This window comes from Sarcophilus harrisii, chromosome 2 (assembly GCF_902635505.1).
Source record: "Sarcophilus harrisii chromosome 2, mSarHar1.11, whole genome shotgun sequence".
NCBI lineage: Eukaryota > Metazoa > Chordata > Mammalia > Dasyuromorphia > Dasyuridae > Sarcophilus > Sarcophilus harrisii.
In genome coordinates, this window is record NC_045427.1 from 331,763,751 (window position 1) to 331,783,959 (window position 20,209).

The 20,209-nt window shown below is 35.6% G+C and overlaps 1 protein-coding gene across 8 annotated transcripts in view; it reads left to right on the forward strand.

Annotated features, from left to right (window-relative positions):
* The window catches only part of BRMS1L (BRMS1 like transcriptional repressor), a 122,872-nt gene that overhangs the window by 41,814 nt on the left and 60,849 nt on the right, over positions 1-20,209 (forward strand). For 3 of the 8 annotated variants that reach the window (XM_031952880.1, XM_031952873.1, XM_031952874.1), the window contains exon 2: positions 4,187-4,277. In XM_031952880.1, coding sequence (XP_031808740.1) covers positions 4,189-4,277 — 89 coding nt within the window. In that variant the 5' untranslated portion in view covers positions 4,187-4,188. Of the gene's footprint in view, positions 1-1,544; positions 1,648-1,813; positions 1,917-2,091; positions 2,134-4,186; positions 4,278-20,209 lie in introns of those variants that run through there. The other 5 variants (XM_031952876.1, XM_031952875.1, XM_031952878.1 and 2 more) reach the window with 4 other exon arrangements.

Here is a 20,209-nt window from a genome sequence, read left to right on the forward strand (position 1 = left end):
ATTGGGGCTACCCTTTGATACTTGTCAAATGCTCCTCTCAGCCTGGTCATTATGGTTAAAAATCTTCAGAAACAAGGGCATTTCAGAGTCATAAGGACTTAAGAGAAGAAACTAGTGGACAATTTTCTTTAGATCTTCCAGGGCTGTCGCCATTTCTGGGCCCTACTTGAAAGAAACAGAGTTGGGATGATTTCTTAAATGAGATCCATTAGAATACTTAGATTGATAATGTGGATTCTCTGAAACCTGAAGAATCCAATAAGTCTCTGGGCTTCTTTCTTAATCTGAGAAGTGGATGTCAGTAGATAATTCTGGACTGTCTCTGTTCTGAATTTTTTTCACCTACTCTATCCCATAAAAGTTGACTGAATGGGCTGGACTCTGGACACTTTGGGGTTGAATTCTCCTTTGTCCCTCACATGGATCACTTATGTATCTAGGGTTTCTGTCACAGTGGCCTCATTTGTAGTGGTCAACAGCATATTTTCAGTGTAACTGTGTACACCATTGAGTTCAGAAAGGGAGGCATTTTTTTCAGGTTGCTCTACATTATACTGTGCTGCCATGAAGGAGATCAATAACCATATATAGCACTCACCCTGGGACTAAGCTATCTGGTTTATTACATTGATGAGATTAGGAATAAATATACTGATAGGCATGGCAACTTCTTTTAGCTCCCTTTAGCATAAGCTGCTAGGTGTCATCTAACTTCCTGGTAGGCACTATAGACATATTGTATAAGGATAGCTAGTATAACAAAGTTTTCCAGCTTCCATCATGTCCATAGTTAGAGAAGAAATAATCTTACATTCTCCCTAGACCTTCTTGTTTTGCATTGATTGCCCCAGATAGCTAAGAGACTCTAAAGATTACCTCATTCCTTCTGTGGTCTGCCCTTCTCAACCTTCCCCAAATGATTCAAATAAGATAGGGTTTTTGAGGACTTGAAGGACCCCTGTTCAATTTTACTAGTACTCCTATAAGCTGAGTTTCTGGTGACGATTCCTTCATTTTCAGTCACCAGCTTCATTGACTGCTCCTTAGCCTTCAGTGTTTAATAGCTAAGAACTCTGTCTCTAATTGTTAAACACACTGTTCTCTTTCTGTCTTATTACATCAATACGTTTCTACTGCAGAAGGGTCAACAGAAATGCTAGATTTGGTGCTTTCTTTACCCAGAAAGCCTTTTTAAGCACCCACTGAGCTAATCATTCTGTTCCTTTGAGAGGTCTCCCCATATAATATTAGAAGGATCTTGTATTTAGCTGTCCTTCAATCACCTTGCTTTCCAGTTTTGAAATGCTTTTCCTCTCAATTCCTTTAATATTATGTACTTTGCAGCAAGGGTATGCTGATACCAGCTCTTACCAGCTTCTGAGCTGATTATTAAATTTTCAGTGTGAGTATCTTGGAAATTGGCAGAGCTACAAGTCAAGGTTTGATTTATTGTTTTGTTGATTGTTTAGGCTTAAAGTGATGGAAAAAATGTTAATAATGTAGATTAAAAATAAGTCTGTTGCATGTACTTTTTTTTTTTCCAGAGAACCTGTTGTTAAACATTTACCAGCATACCCATGCTTCAAGACCATCTCAACTCATCCCAATTACCAACAATATCAAATGTTAGGGCAGGCCCTGATGCAGGTACTCTGTTACTTCTGTTTTGATGTTGGGACTAAATAAGGCACTCTTAAATCTTTGAAGTTAACAAAAGGAAGTTTACTTAGACCTAACATAGCAAGGGTATGTAATAAGGATTCAGTAGCAATACTATAGATGCAATTTTTGACCTGGAAATGTATCTGTTCAGTAGGGCAATGTGTTTTGACTTGTGCAGTCTTCAGACATCCTATAAATTAGAGGATCCTTGCTCCCAGCACGCCTCCATTTGGCTGGGAAATGTTTTGCTCCAGGTCAGTACAACCAAAAGCCCCTAGGAAATTTTGTCCAGAGTTTGGGCCATAACCAATCCCAAGTCAATTAAGTCCTGACTTTGTTATTTATTTCTAACCTATGTTATGGGAGGGATTTAAGGAGAAAACTTTGGAAGATATTGGTGCTGCTGTTGTTGTTTGTCCTTTTTTCTAGAAGAAGACCATGACATCTGAGAGATGATGCCATGATATACAAGTGAGTTGGATTTCAGTCAATAGTATCACTTTCTCTTCCAGAATCCAAAAGCAAGATATAGATCAGCATCACTGGAAATGGGTCTGAATGCAGTGGGAGACCTTGGCTTTTTTAAGCTAACGTCTTTTTTTTTTTTTTTAATAGTATTATTTTTGAAATACACGCAAAGATAATTTTCAACATTCACCTTGTGTTTGAAATTTTTCTCCCCTCCTTCCCAAGACAGCAAGCAATCTTATATAGGTTAAACATGTGTAATTCTTCAAAACATATTTGTATATTTGTTATGCTGTGTAAGAAAAATTAGATTGAAAGGGGAAAAAAAACATGAAAAAAAAATAAGCAAACAACAACAAAAAGGTGAAAATACTACACTGTGATCCACATTCAGTCTCCATAGTTTTCTCTCTGGATGTGGATGGCACTTTCCTTCACAAGTCTATGGGAATTGCCTTTAATCACCTCCTTGTTGAAAAGATACAAGTCCATCACAGTTAATTATATAATCTTGTTACTGTGTACAGTGCTTTCTTGGTTCTGCTCACTTCACTTAACATCAGTTCCTGCAATTCTTTCCAGGCTTTTCTGAAATCAACCTGCTCATCATTTCTTGTAGGAAAGTAATATTCTATTACATTCATATGCCACAACATATTCAGTCATTCCCCAACCAATCAATGAGAGCCAAAATGATTTGAGTTTAAGGCATGGTCCTTAAGAAAGAAATGTAGTTGCTAATTCCAAAATATCTAAAAAATCTAAAAGAAATTTTTTTTTTCATTCCTTTGGGCAGAACATCCACAAGTAAGGGTGTGATACTATATGTGGACAAAATGGAGAGAGAGAGACAGAGAGAGACACACACACATGCACACATACACATACAGAGAGAGAGAAAAAGAAAGTGGCCCAATTGCCCAGTTCCAATTGGATCCCCACTGGAGTACCTCTACTCACAGAGGTGGTTGTTTGTCTTTCATTCTATATTCTGCCTGATGTCATGGTCCCTAGAAACTGAAGCTATCAAATAGGTGAATAATTAGAATTGGAAATCAAAGATGGAGAGAGTATTTAGAAGAAAAATGGTGGTTAGAGCTTAAAAACAACAACCACAACAACCTGATATGAGTGTCAAGGGAGCAGAGTAAGGATTAAGAAAAGTGATTATTTATTTAGACATTAAGAGAATATTAGTAACCTTGGAGAGAGCAGATGCTATTATGTGTTTTAGTTGGACTGTTAGAACTTTAAAGTGTGTGAGAACAAAGGTAATATATACCTATTTAGTAGTTTGATTCTAAACGGGATGTGAGTCACCTGACCATAGTTTGAAGGGATGATAAGGTCAAGTGAAGGTGGTTCCACCATTGTGGATGCTCTATTAATGCATATCAGAAGCCTTCTCTGCAGGAATTTGTTATCTTCAATAATAACTTTGTCCAAATGATAATGAATTTTTTATTGGTTGGCCAGGCTTGTCATTCAAGAATGATGCACATGTCTTTTGCAGTAATCTGGTTAATCTCCCTGCTGCAAGTCTCTTTCTCGTTTCAATTCATTTTCTATTAAGCTGCCAAAATAATTTCCTAAATCAGAGTTCTAGGGATGTTTCTCATCCCTTCCTTCCTCCTCCCCTTTCCCCCACAAAAACATTCCATTCCCCAAAACTCACTGGAATTTTCTCCCTTGTCTCCACTTCCTGACTACCTTTCAGAAATGGCTCAAATCACACATTCACACATTCACATCATTCAGTTCTTCAAGAAAGCTTTTGTTGTAAATATTGAGAGACTCATGTCACATTAAAGATTTATGAAGTTTTATATTTAAATCTCTTCCATATTAAAAATTCAAGATTAAAATTTATAGTAGTAATTATTTTAGTTAGTACAGTACTTGTTTACTTTAAGACTATATGTGAGGTCTCAACATTTAAACTCGGGTATAAGTTTTTTAATCTGCTTTATAAATTTCAATGATATGCATTGTAACCACCTAATTAATTTTATGATATTTAGACTATAATTAGTAATGTTCATGCTTTTATTAACAGAAATGGATGATGAAGACTGTGAAAGAAGAAGAATGGAGTGCTTAGATGAAATGTCAAATCTTGAAAAACAGTTTACAGACCTCAAAGATCAGTAAGTAATGGATCTATAGAAGGTCATTTCTACTGAATACATATACTAGCAAAAGTGCAATTATGATTATAGAATCTTAGATTTAGAACTGAAGAGAGACCTTATGATTATATTATTTGAATAAATTTTATTTTTACATATAGGACAGACTTTATGCTCTGAGAAGAGACTGCTAACATATTTTTCTCATTTTCTAAACTGAGATTTTTCATTTAGGATTTGTAAAACAATGGGGCTCATATTTCTATGTCATAGAATATGTTTTCATTTGGATTTTATTGATTAAAATATTTTCCTTGCATTACTGCTACTTTGTAGTTTACCCAACCATTAAAAAAATCAGAAAAACATATGTGAAACAAAGTAATTGCAGTTCTAGTCTATTCTGTTCATCATTCCCTTTTTATCTTCCTGAAATCTTATTTTTATTTATTCCTTTGTTGAAAAATTATTTTCAAAATATACTCTTTCCCTCCCTAATGCCATAATTGTTTTTGTTTTTGTTTTTTTAAAGAAAGAAAAATTATTCAGCAAAACCAACAAACACATCAACTGAATCTGATAGTATTCTACAACTGTAGCCCCTACCTTTACAATAAGTATAGGGAAATGCATTTTCTAAGTTTTCTTCTTTGGCCATTCTTGGCTGTTAGAGTCTAATTATATAATTAGGAGGATTCATTTCCCTTTATTGCTAGTATTCTTTCTGTTTATATCATTGTAATTATTGTATATATTGTTTTCTTGGTTGTGTTTCATACTGTATCAGTTCACATACATTTTTTCCCAAGTGTCTCTAAATTCTTCCTGGTCATCATTTCTTCTGGGACAATAATATTCCATTACATTCATGTACCATAATTTGTTTAGCCATTTCCCCCATGGACATCTACTCTATTTCCAGTTTTTTGCCACCACAAAAAGGGTTACCATGAGTATTTTGTGGCTGTGGATCCTTTCTGTCTTTGATGTTCTTGGGTCAAACGATAGGGACATTTTGTTCACTTTTTTAGCAAAATTCTAAATTGCTCTCTAGGACCAATATATAATTCTAACCAATAGTCTATTAATGTGTACTTCTAGTACCTATAGCATTGACTGTTTCCATCATTTTTAAGTTTTTACCACTTTTAGTAGTGTGAGTAGTGTGAATATTGTTTTGAGTTTCTTTTTTTTAAAGGGTATTTTTTTTTTTATATTTTTGTTTAATATTTCACTGAAGTTATCATCCCTTCCCCTCCCAGAGATCCTCCACATATCAAATAATATTTTTTGAAGAGGGGGGGAAATCAGCACAACTGATCCATGGGCAGTGGACTTCCCATCTCCATGAAGGGCAGATTGGGGTCATCTTCTCCTCTTTCTTCATTTGAGTCCTTTTTGGTAATTATAATTTTATTACATTCACTTTTGATTTTTGTGTGTGTGACTCAAAGGAAGTGATTTCATTTCCTGATTATCTTGAGTACAAGAGTAGCTACAAAGAATGTAAGAGACTAGGGAGAGATAATAAATCATGATGGGTAATTGTCAAGGGAACTTTGTTTAGTTAAATCAACTGGAGCTATTCTCAGTTGAATATCATTCTGGCATGAAAAGTAACAATTTTTTTTGGTCAACAATTTAATGGTTTTTTGAGTATCTCATAAATTACCTAGATACTGACCTGAGTCATTCTGATCCCTGAATAATTAATGTAGTTTTGCAGAATTAGAACGTACTGAGCTCTATGAAATGTAGGATAGGAAAAAAAGTCTTTATTTTTTTTTGTTTGTTTGTTCATTTTGTTTTGTTTTGTTTTTTGGTGATGCTTTTAGAAATGGTGGTTCCTTTATTGGGAGGCACTCCCTCCTCCTGGCAGATTAGAGAATAAACTCTGTCTCTAATCATTCAGCAGGAAGAGTACAATATAAATATTCTTTGTTTTCTTAGTGATTAAATATATCTTGAAGATAATTTCTGTAAGCTGTCTTTAAGTCTTCTAGCTTTGAAGGGCCATCCAACCTGGTAATTTAAGTTTCCTCCAAGTACTACTAGATATAGAGCTTCTTTTCAGAATTCAGTTTACCTTTAAAGCAACCTGGAGGAGCTGAGTTGTGGGTAGAAAAAGGAATGTTCCCCTTATTAAAAAAAGACAAATTAAAAACTAATAGTGTCCAGTTCTTGCTGAGAATAGAAGTTTTTTTTTTTGTTTGTTTTGTTTTTTTCTGGTAATGGTAACTGTTAATTTTCCCAATTACCTTGGGAAAGGGCTAAAAAAAGGCCCCTCTTAGATTTGTGTAAACTGGTTTCCAATAACTTTTTGGAAATAATTGTATTGAATTAGCACTCCTTAGACCTGTATATGGATATAAGTAACCACTTAAAGCTGACATGAGAGAATTTGATAATGAGAATACAAACTAAGGTATATCTCCTTTTTTAGGGATTGTCTAGTAGCTATGATAAAGTAACTTTTTTAGTTTAATTTTTTAAAAATTGGTATTTGAAAGACTAACTGCAGTTTATTACAAGGATTTTGTTGTGATTCTTTGGTATTAGTCATTGCAGGGAGAAGAGGGTGATATTTAAAAAGATAATGACAGATTTTTCTTAGGAGCTCAGAGATATTTCTGTAATTGGGGATATGGACAGATATGTCAATTGTACCCTATTAGATGAACTAAGGATATACACCTTGGGTGTCTCTCTCTCTTTTCTACTCTTACCCCCAAGATCTCAAAAACATTTTTCAAACTCAAGTAGAAAAGTCTATTGCTTATACAACATGGGAAAGAGAGCACATGTACTGGCCTGTAAAAGTCTGGCCCTGTTGCCTTTGTTTGTTGCTCTCCATCTTTCCCCCAGGCTGGGAGAGCAGGGTCAGGCTCCAACAGCACTAGCATAGGAAGGCTGTGACACAGCACACCCATAGCAGCCTTCTACATGGATAGTTGGCCTGCTTTAGTGGGCTGACTCATACCCTACTAGGACCAGCACATTAGTACTTAGGCCTGCCTCAAAATTCTGTCTCATCGTTTTGCAGAATCATTCAGACTCTAATAGTTGTCTTGCTTTGGCAAAGGTGGGGATAGCCGACTTTGGCAAACAGAGCTGAGGACTCTAATGGCAATTGACTCTAAGCCAGCAGATAGAGATAAGTATCTCAGATATTTCCTTTGATAATAGTAACAATGCCTTTCTAGGGATGATTTGGAGGACTAAAGAGTAGCATTGTTGGTAGGGAGTTTCCCCAACAGGAAGGGGTATAAATGTCCGACAGTTCCCTGCTTAACTTACACTCCAAGGTCCTGGAGAAAGAGGCAGTTCCTGAGAAGCAAAATTTTATCTTCCTTCTCTTACTCAAGCTCCCAGGAGCACTAAGTGAGTGGCAATACAGGGCAGATTCTCCCTGACTTGTAATGAGGATCATTGATTATATAGGAAATGTCATCTTTGCTATAACCCAGATGTTCCTGAGGAGATAACCTACAAAAAATTGTGAATACCCATTGTATAAATCTGACTATTTAGAACTGAATCTAAGGTCTTCCTGAGACTTTTCCAGATTGTTACTCCTTTATTTTGTTTTTTATTATAGAACTGACTGTTCAGACCTGAGTCTCAGTTTTTATTGGGTCTCTTCCAGTATTTTTTTGTTTTAGTTTTCCTCTTCTTCCTTTAATGCTGTTTATATTAGGCTTCTTGAATTTTGGAGTTTAGGATAGACCAGTACCAGATTTAAAGTCATTTAAGTGGTGGAAGATCTTCTAGATGATATTAAAGACTATATCATCAAGGGCTAGAGTGTGGTAGGAACAATATTTTAATCCCTTTTCTTCATGAAGTTTAGGCTGGGGCTCTGAGATTTGGCAAGAGAGCTTTGCTTAATTAGCTAAATCAATTCAAGGTTTCTTAATTTCTATTTTTATTGATCACTCTCTTGTCATGACAAAGTAGAATTCTTTGCTACTGTTGAATCACCTAAGAATGTCTTGTTTTCTTCTGATGTTGAACCTGAAGTACTAGGATACTGGCCTGAGTCAAACCCAGTTCACAATATAGCCAATGTGATATACAGGCAGTGTAATGCATAGGCAACTTCCTTTAGAATTACAGTTAGAGCAAGGCAAGCATAATGTCTGAGCACTAAAGTGTCTAGGTAGTCTGAGACAGAGACAATTTGAGGCCAAGCAATGATGCACTAAGGTCTACCATTATACATAGTCATAGTAACTGGTAGGGACTTTTTAAATACTCAAGTAGTCAATGCCAAAGCCATAACATGACACAGAGCTAATGCAGTGTCCATGTAGCCCTGCCAGAAATGTAATAGGAAACAGGGCCATGACAATTAACGAGATCTTGTATAAGAGTCATGTAGCTGGTACTCTTGACAACATCTAGTTGGGGGCCTGTCAAAACTACTATAAAGGGTGGAACCAACTCCCAGTTGATGATTGTGAAAAAAAAAAGTAAATAGAAACTAGTATGATGCCCTAACCTGGATCAAACCTCCAGGAGACTGAGCTAAAAGTCAAGAATTCCTATACAATGCAGGGCATAGTCCTCATCATTTCATATAGAGTGGCAAAGGCAACATCTGGTTGGCAGAGTGAACAGGATTAATCAGAGCTTCACCATTTCATCCAGGAACACTAAATATGTCAGAATACAAGCACAAAGTCCCAATCTAGGATTTAAGACTAACGATAATAAATAGAAGAAAACATTGAACAAACAGTGGGTTGAGAGAAATCTGAGCAAACCTAGAAAAAGAGAATAATTCCAAAACAAGTTCAAGTAGAACCTCAGAGGAGGTATATATGTGTGTATACATATGCACACACATCATATGTGTAAGTACATATATGTATATGCGCATAAATATGTATAAATATGTATATATAAATATGTATAAATATGTATGGAAGGAAAGAGCAAAAAAAGAATAAAGTAAAAAGTGCACAGCAGAAAACAAAACAAAACCTACAAGGAAGCAAAGAAAAAATGGATAATAATAAATACAGTGTCTTCTATTATTATATGTGCTTTTTGAAATGGAAATTTATTATTATAAATTATATAGGAGTTTGATGTATCTACTGCAAAGGAATGAAAATCTTGGGAATACGATACTCCAGAATGTTTACCAAAAAATAATTTACCCTATAAATCTGAGTTTACTGTTTTTTTTTTTTTTATGGATCTTTAACAGAATCAGTAATTTTTAAACATTTCTGATTAAAAAGTCAGAGCCAAGAAAAATCTTTGAAATGTGAAATCAAAAAAGTCAAGAAAGGTAAATATTTTTGAGCAATGATGGGCTTACATTTCAAGTGAGGGAGTATAGATAAAACAAAAGAAAGACAAGCACAGGGCCTGAAGGAAACTTGTTTTAATGTTGTTAGTTTTAAGTAAGGAATAAAAATTCATAAGAAGTGGGATACATGAAGAATAAATGAGAAAGAAGAAGAAACTTGCTGTTTTTCATATGTGGATTTCATGAGAATAGGAATTTACAAATATGGAGACTTTTATCTGAACAGAAAAAAAGGAAAACTGTATAACAAATTGCTATAGAAATTCATTAATTTCCATAGGTAAATTGGCTGGGATGGGGTAGAGGGGAATAGGTTCAATAGGGAGGGATGGAGAATAGTCACAAGCAAAAAAAAACTTTAACTTCATTAGTAGCATTGCAAAAAAAAGGATTAAAATGAGAGAAAGAATGCATAAGAACTAGGGAACAGTATCTGTACAAGGTGAAGAAAGAAAAGGCAGAAGAGTAGAATCAGTCCATTGTAATTGAATACTATTGTGGGTCACATGCATTTTTTTTTTTTTTTTTTTGGTCAGCCTCTTCATTGTAAAGGGCAAGAGAGGGGAAAAAGACAAAAAGAGGGGAAAATACCATATCCATCAAGGTGATTGTGATGAATGCACAAATATAAGAGGAAGGTAGCACAGTGGATTAGAAAGCTAAATCCAGCAATATGTTCCTTATAAGAATTAAACTTGGAACATAGCAATTTGTACAGAGCTAGAACAAAATATATCTCTAATGAATTAAAAAAGGAATGGGGTTGAATAGAATCGCTACATAAAAGAAGGGAACAGTAAAAATAGACATGATTAAAAGAAAAAAAAACCCTACATTATGCTCAAACATACATTATCTATAGATAATGATATCATAGTAACACTTAATATAGAAATACCAAATGGCATGGCATCTAGGTAGATAAGGGTAGAAACTAGACCTCTGTTTTCACACAGAGGCATTGCTGGGTAAAGAAATTTTTTCTTTACCAGGTGAGCTAAAGATGTAGTCTTTATTATTTTTTTTCAGGATTTCTTTTTTTTTTTTTTTAATTAAAGCTTTTTATTTTTAAAATATATACATGGATAATTTTCAATATTCACCCTTACAAAAGCTTCGGTTCTAAATTTTTTCCCTCCTTTCTCTCTGCCCACCCCAGATGGCAAGTAATCCAATATATGTTAAACATGTGCAATTGTTCTATACATATTTCCACAAATATCATACTGCACAAGAAAAATAAAATCAAAAAGGAAAAAAAATGAGAAAGAAAACAAACTGCAGGCAAACAAAAAGAGTGAAAATACTATGTTGTGATCCACACTCAGTTCCCACACTTAATTTCCTTTCAGAACTTATATGTTTGAAAGATAAGATAACTTAGTGGATAGAAAGCTGGCCTCCAAGCTAGAAAAATCTAAATTCAAATCTTGTTTCTTGACATATTGATTGAATGACCCAGGACTAAAAACATTTTATCTCTCAGTGCTTTAGCAACTCTAAATGATTAGGTCAAGTCTAGTTTTTGGTGTTCCTAGTTAGGGAACCAAAAATATGATGAGGTGAAGTCTAGTTTTGGGGTTCCTGGTATGGGAACCAAAACTATAATGAGGTTTAGGTCTTTGGGTTCCCATTTGCAGGGAACCAAATGATAAGGTCTAGATTTAGGGAACCAAAATGAGATTAGGGTTTCTGGTGGTCAGGGAGTTAAATGATAAGGTCTAGTGGCAGGTTTGGGGTTCAGGGAACCAAATGGAGAGGTTTGGCTCCCCTGCATCTCCTTGGGATTTGGTGCAAGGGTAGGGAGTTTGGGGAACCCCTTTCTGATGGTGCAGAGATTCTCTGTAAAGGAATTACAAACCTGAAAACCTAGATTGATAAAAGAGGTTTATTATAGGGATTGGGAAATAAGGTTAGAAATCCTGACAGAGGGAAATAAGTGAGGATAAAGAGAGGATAACACTGGAAAATAATATTATTCCAGCAGGTAGAGGCTTCCTTGGCATAGCATGGCAAAGCCTGGCATGTTTAGAACCTCTGCAAAGAAAGAATTTTAGATTGGCTCTTTTATAATAGGAGCTTTGGCTACAAGCTGAAGGGGGCTAGTGGGTGGAGTTCCAAGTTGGCTTTGTCTACAAACTGGGTTTCAGCTTGAACTGGAATTTGAGGAGAATTGAATGAGTTCCTTTAATTCAATAGGGTTGGAATTCTTTTGCTCAGGACTGAACCAGCCCCATCTAGATAACAGAATGAAACTGTTTGTCTTGTTTCCCTCGGGCGGTGTCCCTCACTGAGGCAGAGTTGAAGATTTTCTCCTTCAAGGAGTTTTAGAGTTTTGGGGTCCCTTCCTCATAAAGCCTACATGCTGTCTAGGGGAGGGCATGGGGGGAAAAGGGGAAACTTAGAACACAAGGTTTTGCAAGGACTAGTGTTGAAGAATTGTCCACATATATGTTTTGAAAAATAAAAAGCTTTAATTTAAAAAAAAAAAAAAAAAAAAGACTGCATGCTGGAACCAGGAGATCATTATACTTGGCAATAGCAAGATTATACAATGGTCAGTTCTGATGGATATGGCTCAGTTCAACAAAGAGGTGATTCAGTCCAGTTCCATTAGTCTCATGATGGAAGTGCAGATAGCTATCTTCAAATAAAACTGGAGCTAATTCAAAACTATCAAAGTAGAGAAACCATTGCTTATTTTGATCTCAAGAAAGAACAAAATCAAATTGCCAAAATAAAAAATGAGAAGGATTTCAAAATAAAGTGGAAATGAAGGCAATTGTTTACAGAATACCTAAGTTAACAGAAAAAAGAAATAGAGATTTTAAATAACCAAATCTTAGCAAAAGAAATTTTTGGCCATAAAAGGAACTTCCATTGGGAAAAACAAAAAATGAAACACTGGGCCAGATGATTTTACAAGCAAATTCTATCAAGAAGTAAGTTCCTCAAGTTTTATATAAACTGTTTACAAAGTTGGGGGAAGATGACATTCTCTCAAACTCCTTCTATGAAATAAAGATAATTTTTATTCCTTCCTAAACATGGGAAAGTTCATTGAGAGAAAGAAAATAGGTTGGTATTTCTAATGAGTAATTATTGTAATATTATTATTATTATTTTTTGCCCCTGAGGCAATTGGGGTTAAGTGACTTGCCCAGGGTCACACAACTAGGAAGTGTAAGTGTCTAAGACCAAATTTGAATTCAGGTCCTTCTGATTTCAGGGTTGGTGCTCTATCCACTCTGCCACCTAGCTGCCCCCAGTGTAACATTATTAAATAAAATATTAATAATGAGGCTGAAACAAAATATTCATTATGTTGGATTGTATAAATCCCCAAAAGGTTTTTTCAATATTTAGGTAAACCTGAACCATAATTTTTGTTGTTCATTTGTTTCAAGTTATTTCTGACTCTGTGATCTCATTTGGGCCTTTCTTGACAAAAATAATGGAGTGCTTTGTTGTTTCTTTTTCTAGCTCATTTTACCAATGAGAAACTGAGGTGATTAAGTGACTGCCCAAGGTTATACAACTAATTGAGGCCAGATTTGAATACAGGAAGATGAATCTTTCCTGACTCTATTGCCTGGCATTCTATCCATTGTATCAACCTAGCAGTTGCATTAAATATAATAGACCATATTAAATAATAATCAGTGTAAATCACATGATTTGTGAATAGCATAGAAAGTACTTTTGACAGTATACTACCTTTTATTTTAAAAACTCTAAAAAGCATGGAAATGAATTTCCTTTGTATGGTAAATAGACTTTCCACCAACTCAAAAACTATATATATGCATGTGTATATATAAATATATACACAGAACACATATAAACATATACTATATACAAATATATCCATATACATATATATGAATGAATAAATACTATAGAACATTTCAGTAAGATCAAAGGAAAGGCATAGATGTCCATTTTTATCACTATCATCTGTTACAATGCTAGTAATTCTAAATGTTCTAAATAAGAAAAAGGAATAAAGTATAGGCAAAGACTTAATCCAATTATTGCTTCTTTTTCTTTGTTTCTTTCTTTTTTTTTTTTTTTTGCAGATGATATGATAGTTTCCTAGAGATTTATCTAAAAATGAATGAATAGAAATCACAAATTCAGAAAAGCATCAGGATATCAAACAAATGAATACAAATCATCGGCCTTTCTACGTATTACCAGCAAAACTTCCCAGAAAGAGATTTTATAAAAGACATCCAATTTAAGATAGGTACAGACTGAAATATCCGGGAGACTACCTACCATGACATGCAGAAATTATGTGAATATAATTATAAAACACTTTAGATGGAGTTATTATACAATACTGGCTGCTTTCCCAGTATATTCTAAGAACTATGGGAGTTCTCTATATGACTTGTGACTGAAACTTTATATTGTCTTCCCTGGTAGAATATAAATTTCTTGAGAACAGGATTTTCTTTTTATTTGTATCCCCACTGGTTCATACAGTGTTTCACATGTAGTAAATGTTTTCTAATTCATTACAAAAATAAAAGATAACAAATAATTGGAGAGGAATTAATTGCTTGTATTTGTACTATTTTGGTAGAATAAAAATTACAATGCTACTAAATTAATTTAGAGATTCATTGCCATACCATTGCAGCTACCAAATGGTTACTTTATTGAACTAGACAAGATAACAAAAATCATCTGTTGGCTAAAAGAAAAAAAGGTCAAGAATTTTAAGGGAAATAATAAGAAATGGGGAAGAGGACCTAGCTCTTTCAGATCTCAAGCTGTACTAGAAAGTGGTAACCATAGAAAAAAATTGTTTCTAGTATTAACTGTAGAAACAATTGTTGTTTGTTATTGAGTCTTCTCAGTTGTGTCTATGACCCCATTTGGAGGTTTTTGGCAAAGGTATTGACATGGTTTGCCATTTCCTCTTCCAAGAAGCAGTTTGGTACTTTTAAAAAGTTTATCATTGGAATATATTAAGTACACCAAAAAATAGCTAAATAGTAAATAATAATTTAAATAAATTATGTATATTTTAATAAATATATTTTTGTATACATACAATAAAAATAATCAACACAAATAAATAAAAATAATAAAAGCTGAGAACATCAACAACTAGGGAAATACTCAGTATTCTACAAAATTTCTGGGGAAATTGAAAAATAATATGAAAGCAATTAAGCTTAGAATAGCATTTCATACCACATACTGTAGAGGGCTGAAACTATTGAATTCAACGCACTGAGGTCAGGACTGCTGACACTTGAGGCTAACTTCTGATTGGACAATACTCTGTGGGTATATGCTTGGAAAATGGTCCTTTCCACTATCCATACTGGTTCAATGATTGGTGTAGAGAGGATTGTAGGAGGAACTAGGGAGTGGAGTAAAGCTAGCCGGGGACACACTTTCCGGGGTAGACCTCGATAGACGGGAGGGAAGGCGGTCCCTGAAATTCTGCTTCCATCCTGTTCAATCCTGCATCTAAGACCAAGAATAAAGGTTAAGGAGTTTTGCTTCTCCTGACTCCGGCTGATTCCGGGGTGTCCTGGGCGCTAGCGTGGTCGTTACAACATACCTCAATAAACTCCAAATGAATACACAGACTAGATATAAAAGGTCTTATAAACATACTGGAAGAGCAGAGAAATTATCTTTTGCAACTATGTATAAGGAAAAAAATTCCTTGATTAAACAAAGGATAAAGAGGTACATAGGAGAGAAAAATAGACAATTTTGATTACAGAAAATAGTTTGCACAAGCAATATCAGTGAAATGAGAACTAGATGGTTAATGGGAAAAATCTTTTTTTTTTTTTAAAATAGAAATCTGGATATGCAGGAAATTGATGTATGGTAAGATATAGGTATCCAGTAGAAAATAAAACAAAGGATACAAACAGGTAACTATGTAAAAAAAAAAAAAGCTAAGCAAGTTATCAACAACCATATAAAAATGCTCAAAATAATCAAGAATTAGAGGGATTCAAATTAAAGCAACCCTTGAGATTCTTGCTCTTACTTATCTGCTTGGAAAAGATGACAAAATGGGAAAATTTAAACACTAATGCTGTGTTGATGGAACTATGAATAGATACTATCATTCTGGAATTGATTTGGAATGATGCTTTAAAAATTATAGAATTGTATAAACTCTTTGACTCAGTGATACTCCTCTACCCCCCAAAAACTTAAAAAACTAGGAAAGTGATCCGTATATGCAAAAGTATTTATAGCATATTAAGTATTTGAACTACCTAGAAACTTAGGTTATCTATCAATTAGGGAACAAAATTATATGTGATAGTAAGGGAAAATGATCAGATTATAAAAATAGTGTAATAAAAAATGACAAAAGGGAAGATTTCAGAAAAACCAGTAATGACTTAATATAAACTGATGCAGAATAAAAAGTGAGCAGAATTGTTAACTATTGAGATAATAAATTTTGGTAAGTACTTATCATATGCCAAGCTCTCTACTAAACATTGGGTATAAAAAAAGTAAAAACAATCTCTGTTTTCAAAGACCTCAAAATCTAATAGAGAAACTATCATAAAAACAAGCCTATATATGATAAATTGGAAATAATAAACTGAGGGAAGGCACCAGAATTAGGAGAGATTGCTATGCATATAAAAGAAAAGCACTTCTGAAAGATTTAGCAAAACTTTCATCAGGACAACTATAATTCCAAAGAATTGATAATACAATATACTTCCTGCCTCTTGATAGGTGATGATTTCAAAATCCAGAGTAGAACATTGTGAAGACTGAGGTAGCACCCTGGATACTTTAGAATTAACACCCTGGATACTTTAGAATCAGCACCCTGGATACTTTAAAGTCAGCTGGACTCAGGATAAGCAAAAGTCCTTGATCTTTATCCTTTGTCGAGGTGAGAGGAATGGACACAGGGATCTCCACACCTCTGCTCTTTGTCTCCTGGCCAGAAGTCATTCTGGCTTGTCTTACTCCTCCCTCTAATCCCTCCTCCAACTCTGTATACACCAATAGATCGAGCCAGCACAGAATAGTGGGGAGGGCCATTTTCCAAGCATATGCTAATAGAGTATTGTCCAATCGGTGGTTAGCCTTAAGTGTTCGGTTGTCTGACCTCAGTGCATGAACTCAAGAGTTTCAGCCCTTTACTTCTCCACTTTCTTTTGTTCTAGAACATAGGTGGTCATGCCATCCCTGACTTCTCAGGGAGGTGAGAGCTCCCAAAAGGAGGTGATCACGCCCTCCCTGACTTATCAGGAAAGGAGGTGAAAACACCAAAAAGGAGGTGATCACATCCTCCCCCTCTCCCGCTTCTCCTCCCCCCCCCCCCCCCCGACTTCTCAGGAAGGGAGGTGAAAGCACTGAAAAGGAGATGATCACACCTTCCCTGACATCTCAGAAAGGGAGATGAAAAGCACCAAAGGGAAGTGGTGATTGCTAGCAGGTTTCTGGGCTGAAAGGTCTTATTAGAAACAGGTATGCACAAATCCATCAGCATGGGAGTTATTACACAAACACATAGCAATAATGCAGAGGCTATTAGTGATGACTCTCCTCACAGTCAGTGCAGGCTCAATGTGGTGTAACAAACATGAATTGTACATGCAAGTAGTGATATAACAAACAATATGAATCAACATGGTGTTGTAAAAGATTTCCAGAAGTCATAGAAAGAGGGTATGTAAACAACTGTCACAGTATGCCTTTTTCAGCAGCCAAGAGATAGTCCAAAACCAATCTATTGTCCATTGCTTCACGTGTCAGAGAATCCAATGATCCTTGCAAATTTTTGAAGTCCTGCAACAGTCTTTTTATATGTTAGGGAATCCAATGATTTCTGGAGATTTTGAAGTCTTGCAACAGTCTTATCATTTCTCAGAAAATCCAATGCTTCCTGAGGGCTTTCAAGTCCTACAACAGTCTTATCATGTCTCAGAGAATCCAATAATTCCTGAGGGTTTTCAAGTCCTACAATAATCTTATCATGTCAGAGAATCCAATAATTCTTGAGGGTTTTGAAGTCCTGCGATAATCTTATCATGTCTCAGAGAATTCAGTGATTTCTGAGGGTTCTGAAGTCCAACAATTTTTTATGTCCATGAGTCAAATGCCAAAACTGCCATGCTCATTCAGTGGTGGGCACAGTCAGCAACAGAACCACCTCATGTTTCTTAGGTCTTCTCTTCATTTCAAGGGTCTGCTTGATCTCTCTTCAATGGACAAGGTGAATACAGCTCATTGGTACTCATCTGATTCCTTCTCCATCTGTAGAGATACAAGCAAACCCTCTCCCCCAAGCAGTTAACCTATCTGGTCCTTTCCATTCACCACTTTCTGGGTCTTTCCACATCACCTGGCAATTATATAAAGATAGTGGAGCTCCTTGCACTGGACACTGCCCTTCCAGGGGGTTATAAAATCTGTCTGCTGGAGCCAGTGCATCTTTGTCAAAAATCAAGAAGTTAATAGTATAAAGGGCTAGATTTAGAAGTTCTCTAGGGTTACCTGTGGCTCTCCCTTTCTTTTGTTTTTGGAGGAGCATCTTAATGTCTCTGTTTCTCCTCTACTTTTTCCTGTCCTTGAGGATTAAAAGGTGTGCCAGTGGTGTGTAAAATCTTATACTGTGCACAAAAGTGTGCAAAATGTTTAGAAGTATATGCAGGTCAATTATCTGTTTTTATTGCTTGTGGCACACCCATAATTTCAAATGCTTGTATAAGGAACTCAGTGACCACTTGGGCTGTCTCTTTTGCTGCTGGTATTGCAAAAGTGAATCCTGAAAAGGTATCTATCACAACGTGGAGAAAAGACAGGTGACCAAAAGATTTATAATGGGTCACATCCATTTGCCAGATTTCATTGGGTCTAAAATCACAAGGGTTCTTCTTTGGAGGCAGTATGAAAAGGAAGGCAAGCTGTACAGGCTTTTACTATGCTCCTAGCTTCCTCTCTTGTTATTCCAAATTGTAAACATAAAGCTCAAGCAGCCTGATGATATTTAGAATGACATTCCTGGGCTTCTTGAAACAAAGGAGTATTGGCTAACATAGTTAGAAGGCTATCTGCCTTTGAATTACCATCAATAAAAGGACCTGGAAGTCCAATATGAGAGTGGACATACAAGATATAAATTTACCTGGATGCTTTCTCACTTGGCTTGAAGTTCCTTAAAGATCTCATATATATTAGAGGCTACATACAAATTTTATTTGGACTGTGGCAATTCTTTGTACCACACCTACTGAATAGGCCAAATCAGATATTATATTTATATCTCCTGGATAATAAGTAAGAGCTAGAATGATTGCATACAATTCATTCTCCTGAGTGGATTGAAAAGGAGTTCTGACTACTCTCTTTATAGTTAAGTCACAAGAGTATACAGCGCAAATATTATGTTTGGATGCATCTGTGAAGATAGTTGGTGCTTTAAGAGGAACTTTAGAAACCTTTTCTTCAAGAATCCATTGCCAATTATGTAATAGTCTGGTTATCTTTAATGGAGACTGTGTGTAAAATTTGGAGCCATGGCTAATAAAATTTGCTACTCTGAGATGGTTTTTGAGTGACTCTTTTAACTACATTGGATAAAAGCCAGTTCAACTTCTCTCAAAGCCTCTTGAGCTTCTTTTGTAAGCTGGCGTGATGAGTTTAATGCACTGTCTCCCCTTAAAATGTCATATAATGGTTGCAATTGATAAGTAGTCAAGCCTAACACTGGATGCATCCATTGGATATCTCCTATCAATTTCTGAAAGTCATTTAAGGTGTTTAGCTTTTCTGTTCTTAAAGAACGTTTCTGTACTGTAAGTACCTTAGGGGGTATACTTCATATCCTAAATTTTCCAAAGGAGCATGTCTTTGAATTTTTTCTGGAGTTATGTGCAATTTGTAGTTCCTTGGTGTTTCTATGGTCTTTTGTTGACATGCTTCTAACATTTGTTCCTCAGGTCCACATCCCAATATATCATCCATGTAATGTAATAACATAACTTTTGGAAATGCTTTTCTTAGTGGAGTAAGAGCAGCAGCAACATACATTTGACACAGAGTAGGGCTGTTTTTCATTCCCTGTGGCAAAACTGTCCATTCATATCTTTTATAAGGCTCAGCTAAGTTAATGCTGGGCACTGAAAAGGCAAATCTTTTCATATTCTCCTTATCTAGAGGGATAGAATAGAAACAATCCTTAATGTCTATAACCCAAAGAGACCACTTTCTAGGCAGTTGAGTAGGAGATGGAAGTCCAGGCTGAAGAGTTCCCATAGTTTCCATCTATTCATTTACCTTTTTTTAAATTAGTCAGCAGTGTATCAGTCTGGGTGTAGCATTGGCTGCCATCATGTCCCAAGTGTTTTTTGCCTGGGGCTGTGGAGCTGGGCCCCTCATCCCGTTTCCTTGAATAAGTCTACTTTCTGAGGCCCAATGGAAGTCTCTGTTGCATTTTGGACATGGGGGTATTGGTTCTTGTTCTCCCACCTTGTTTTCTCACTCTCTCTCTATGCCCACATTGAACTTTCAGATGCCTACTTCACCACATTGAAAGCATTGACAAGTCTCTCTGGAAGTCCCTTGCCAGAAGGGACCCTGTCTTCCCATGTTGGGATCTTGGGAAGTCTGC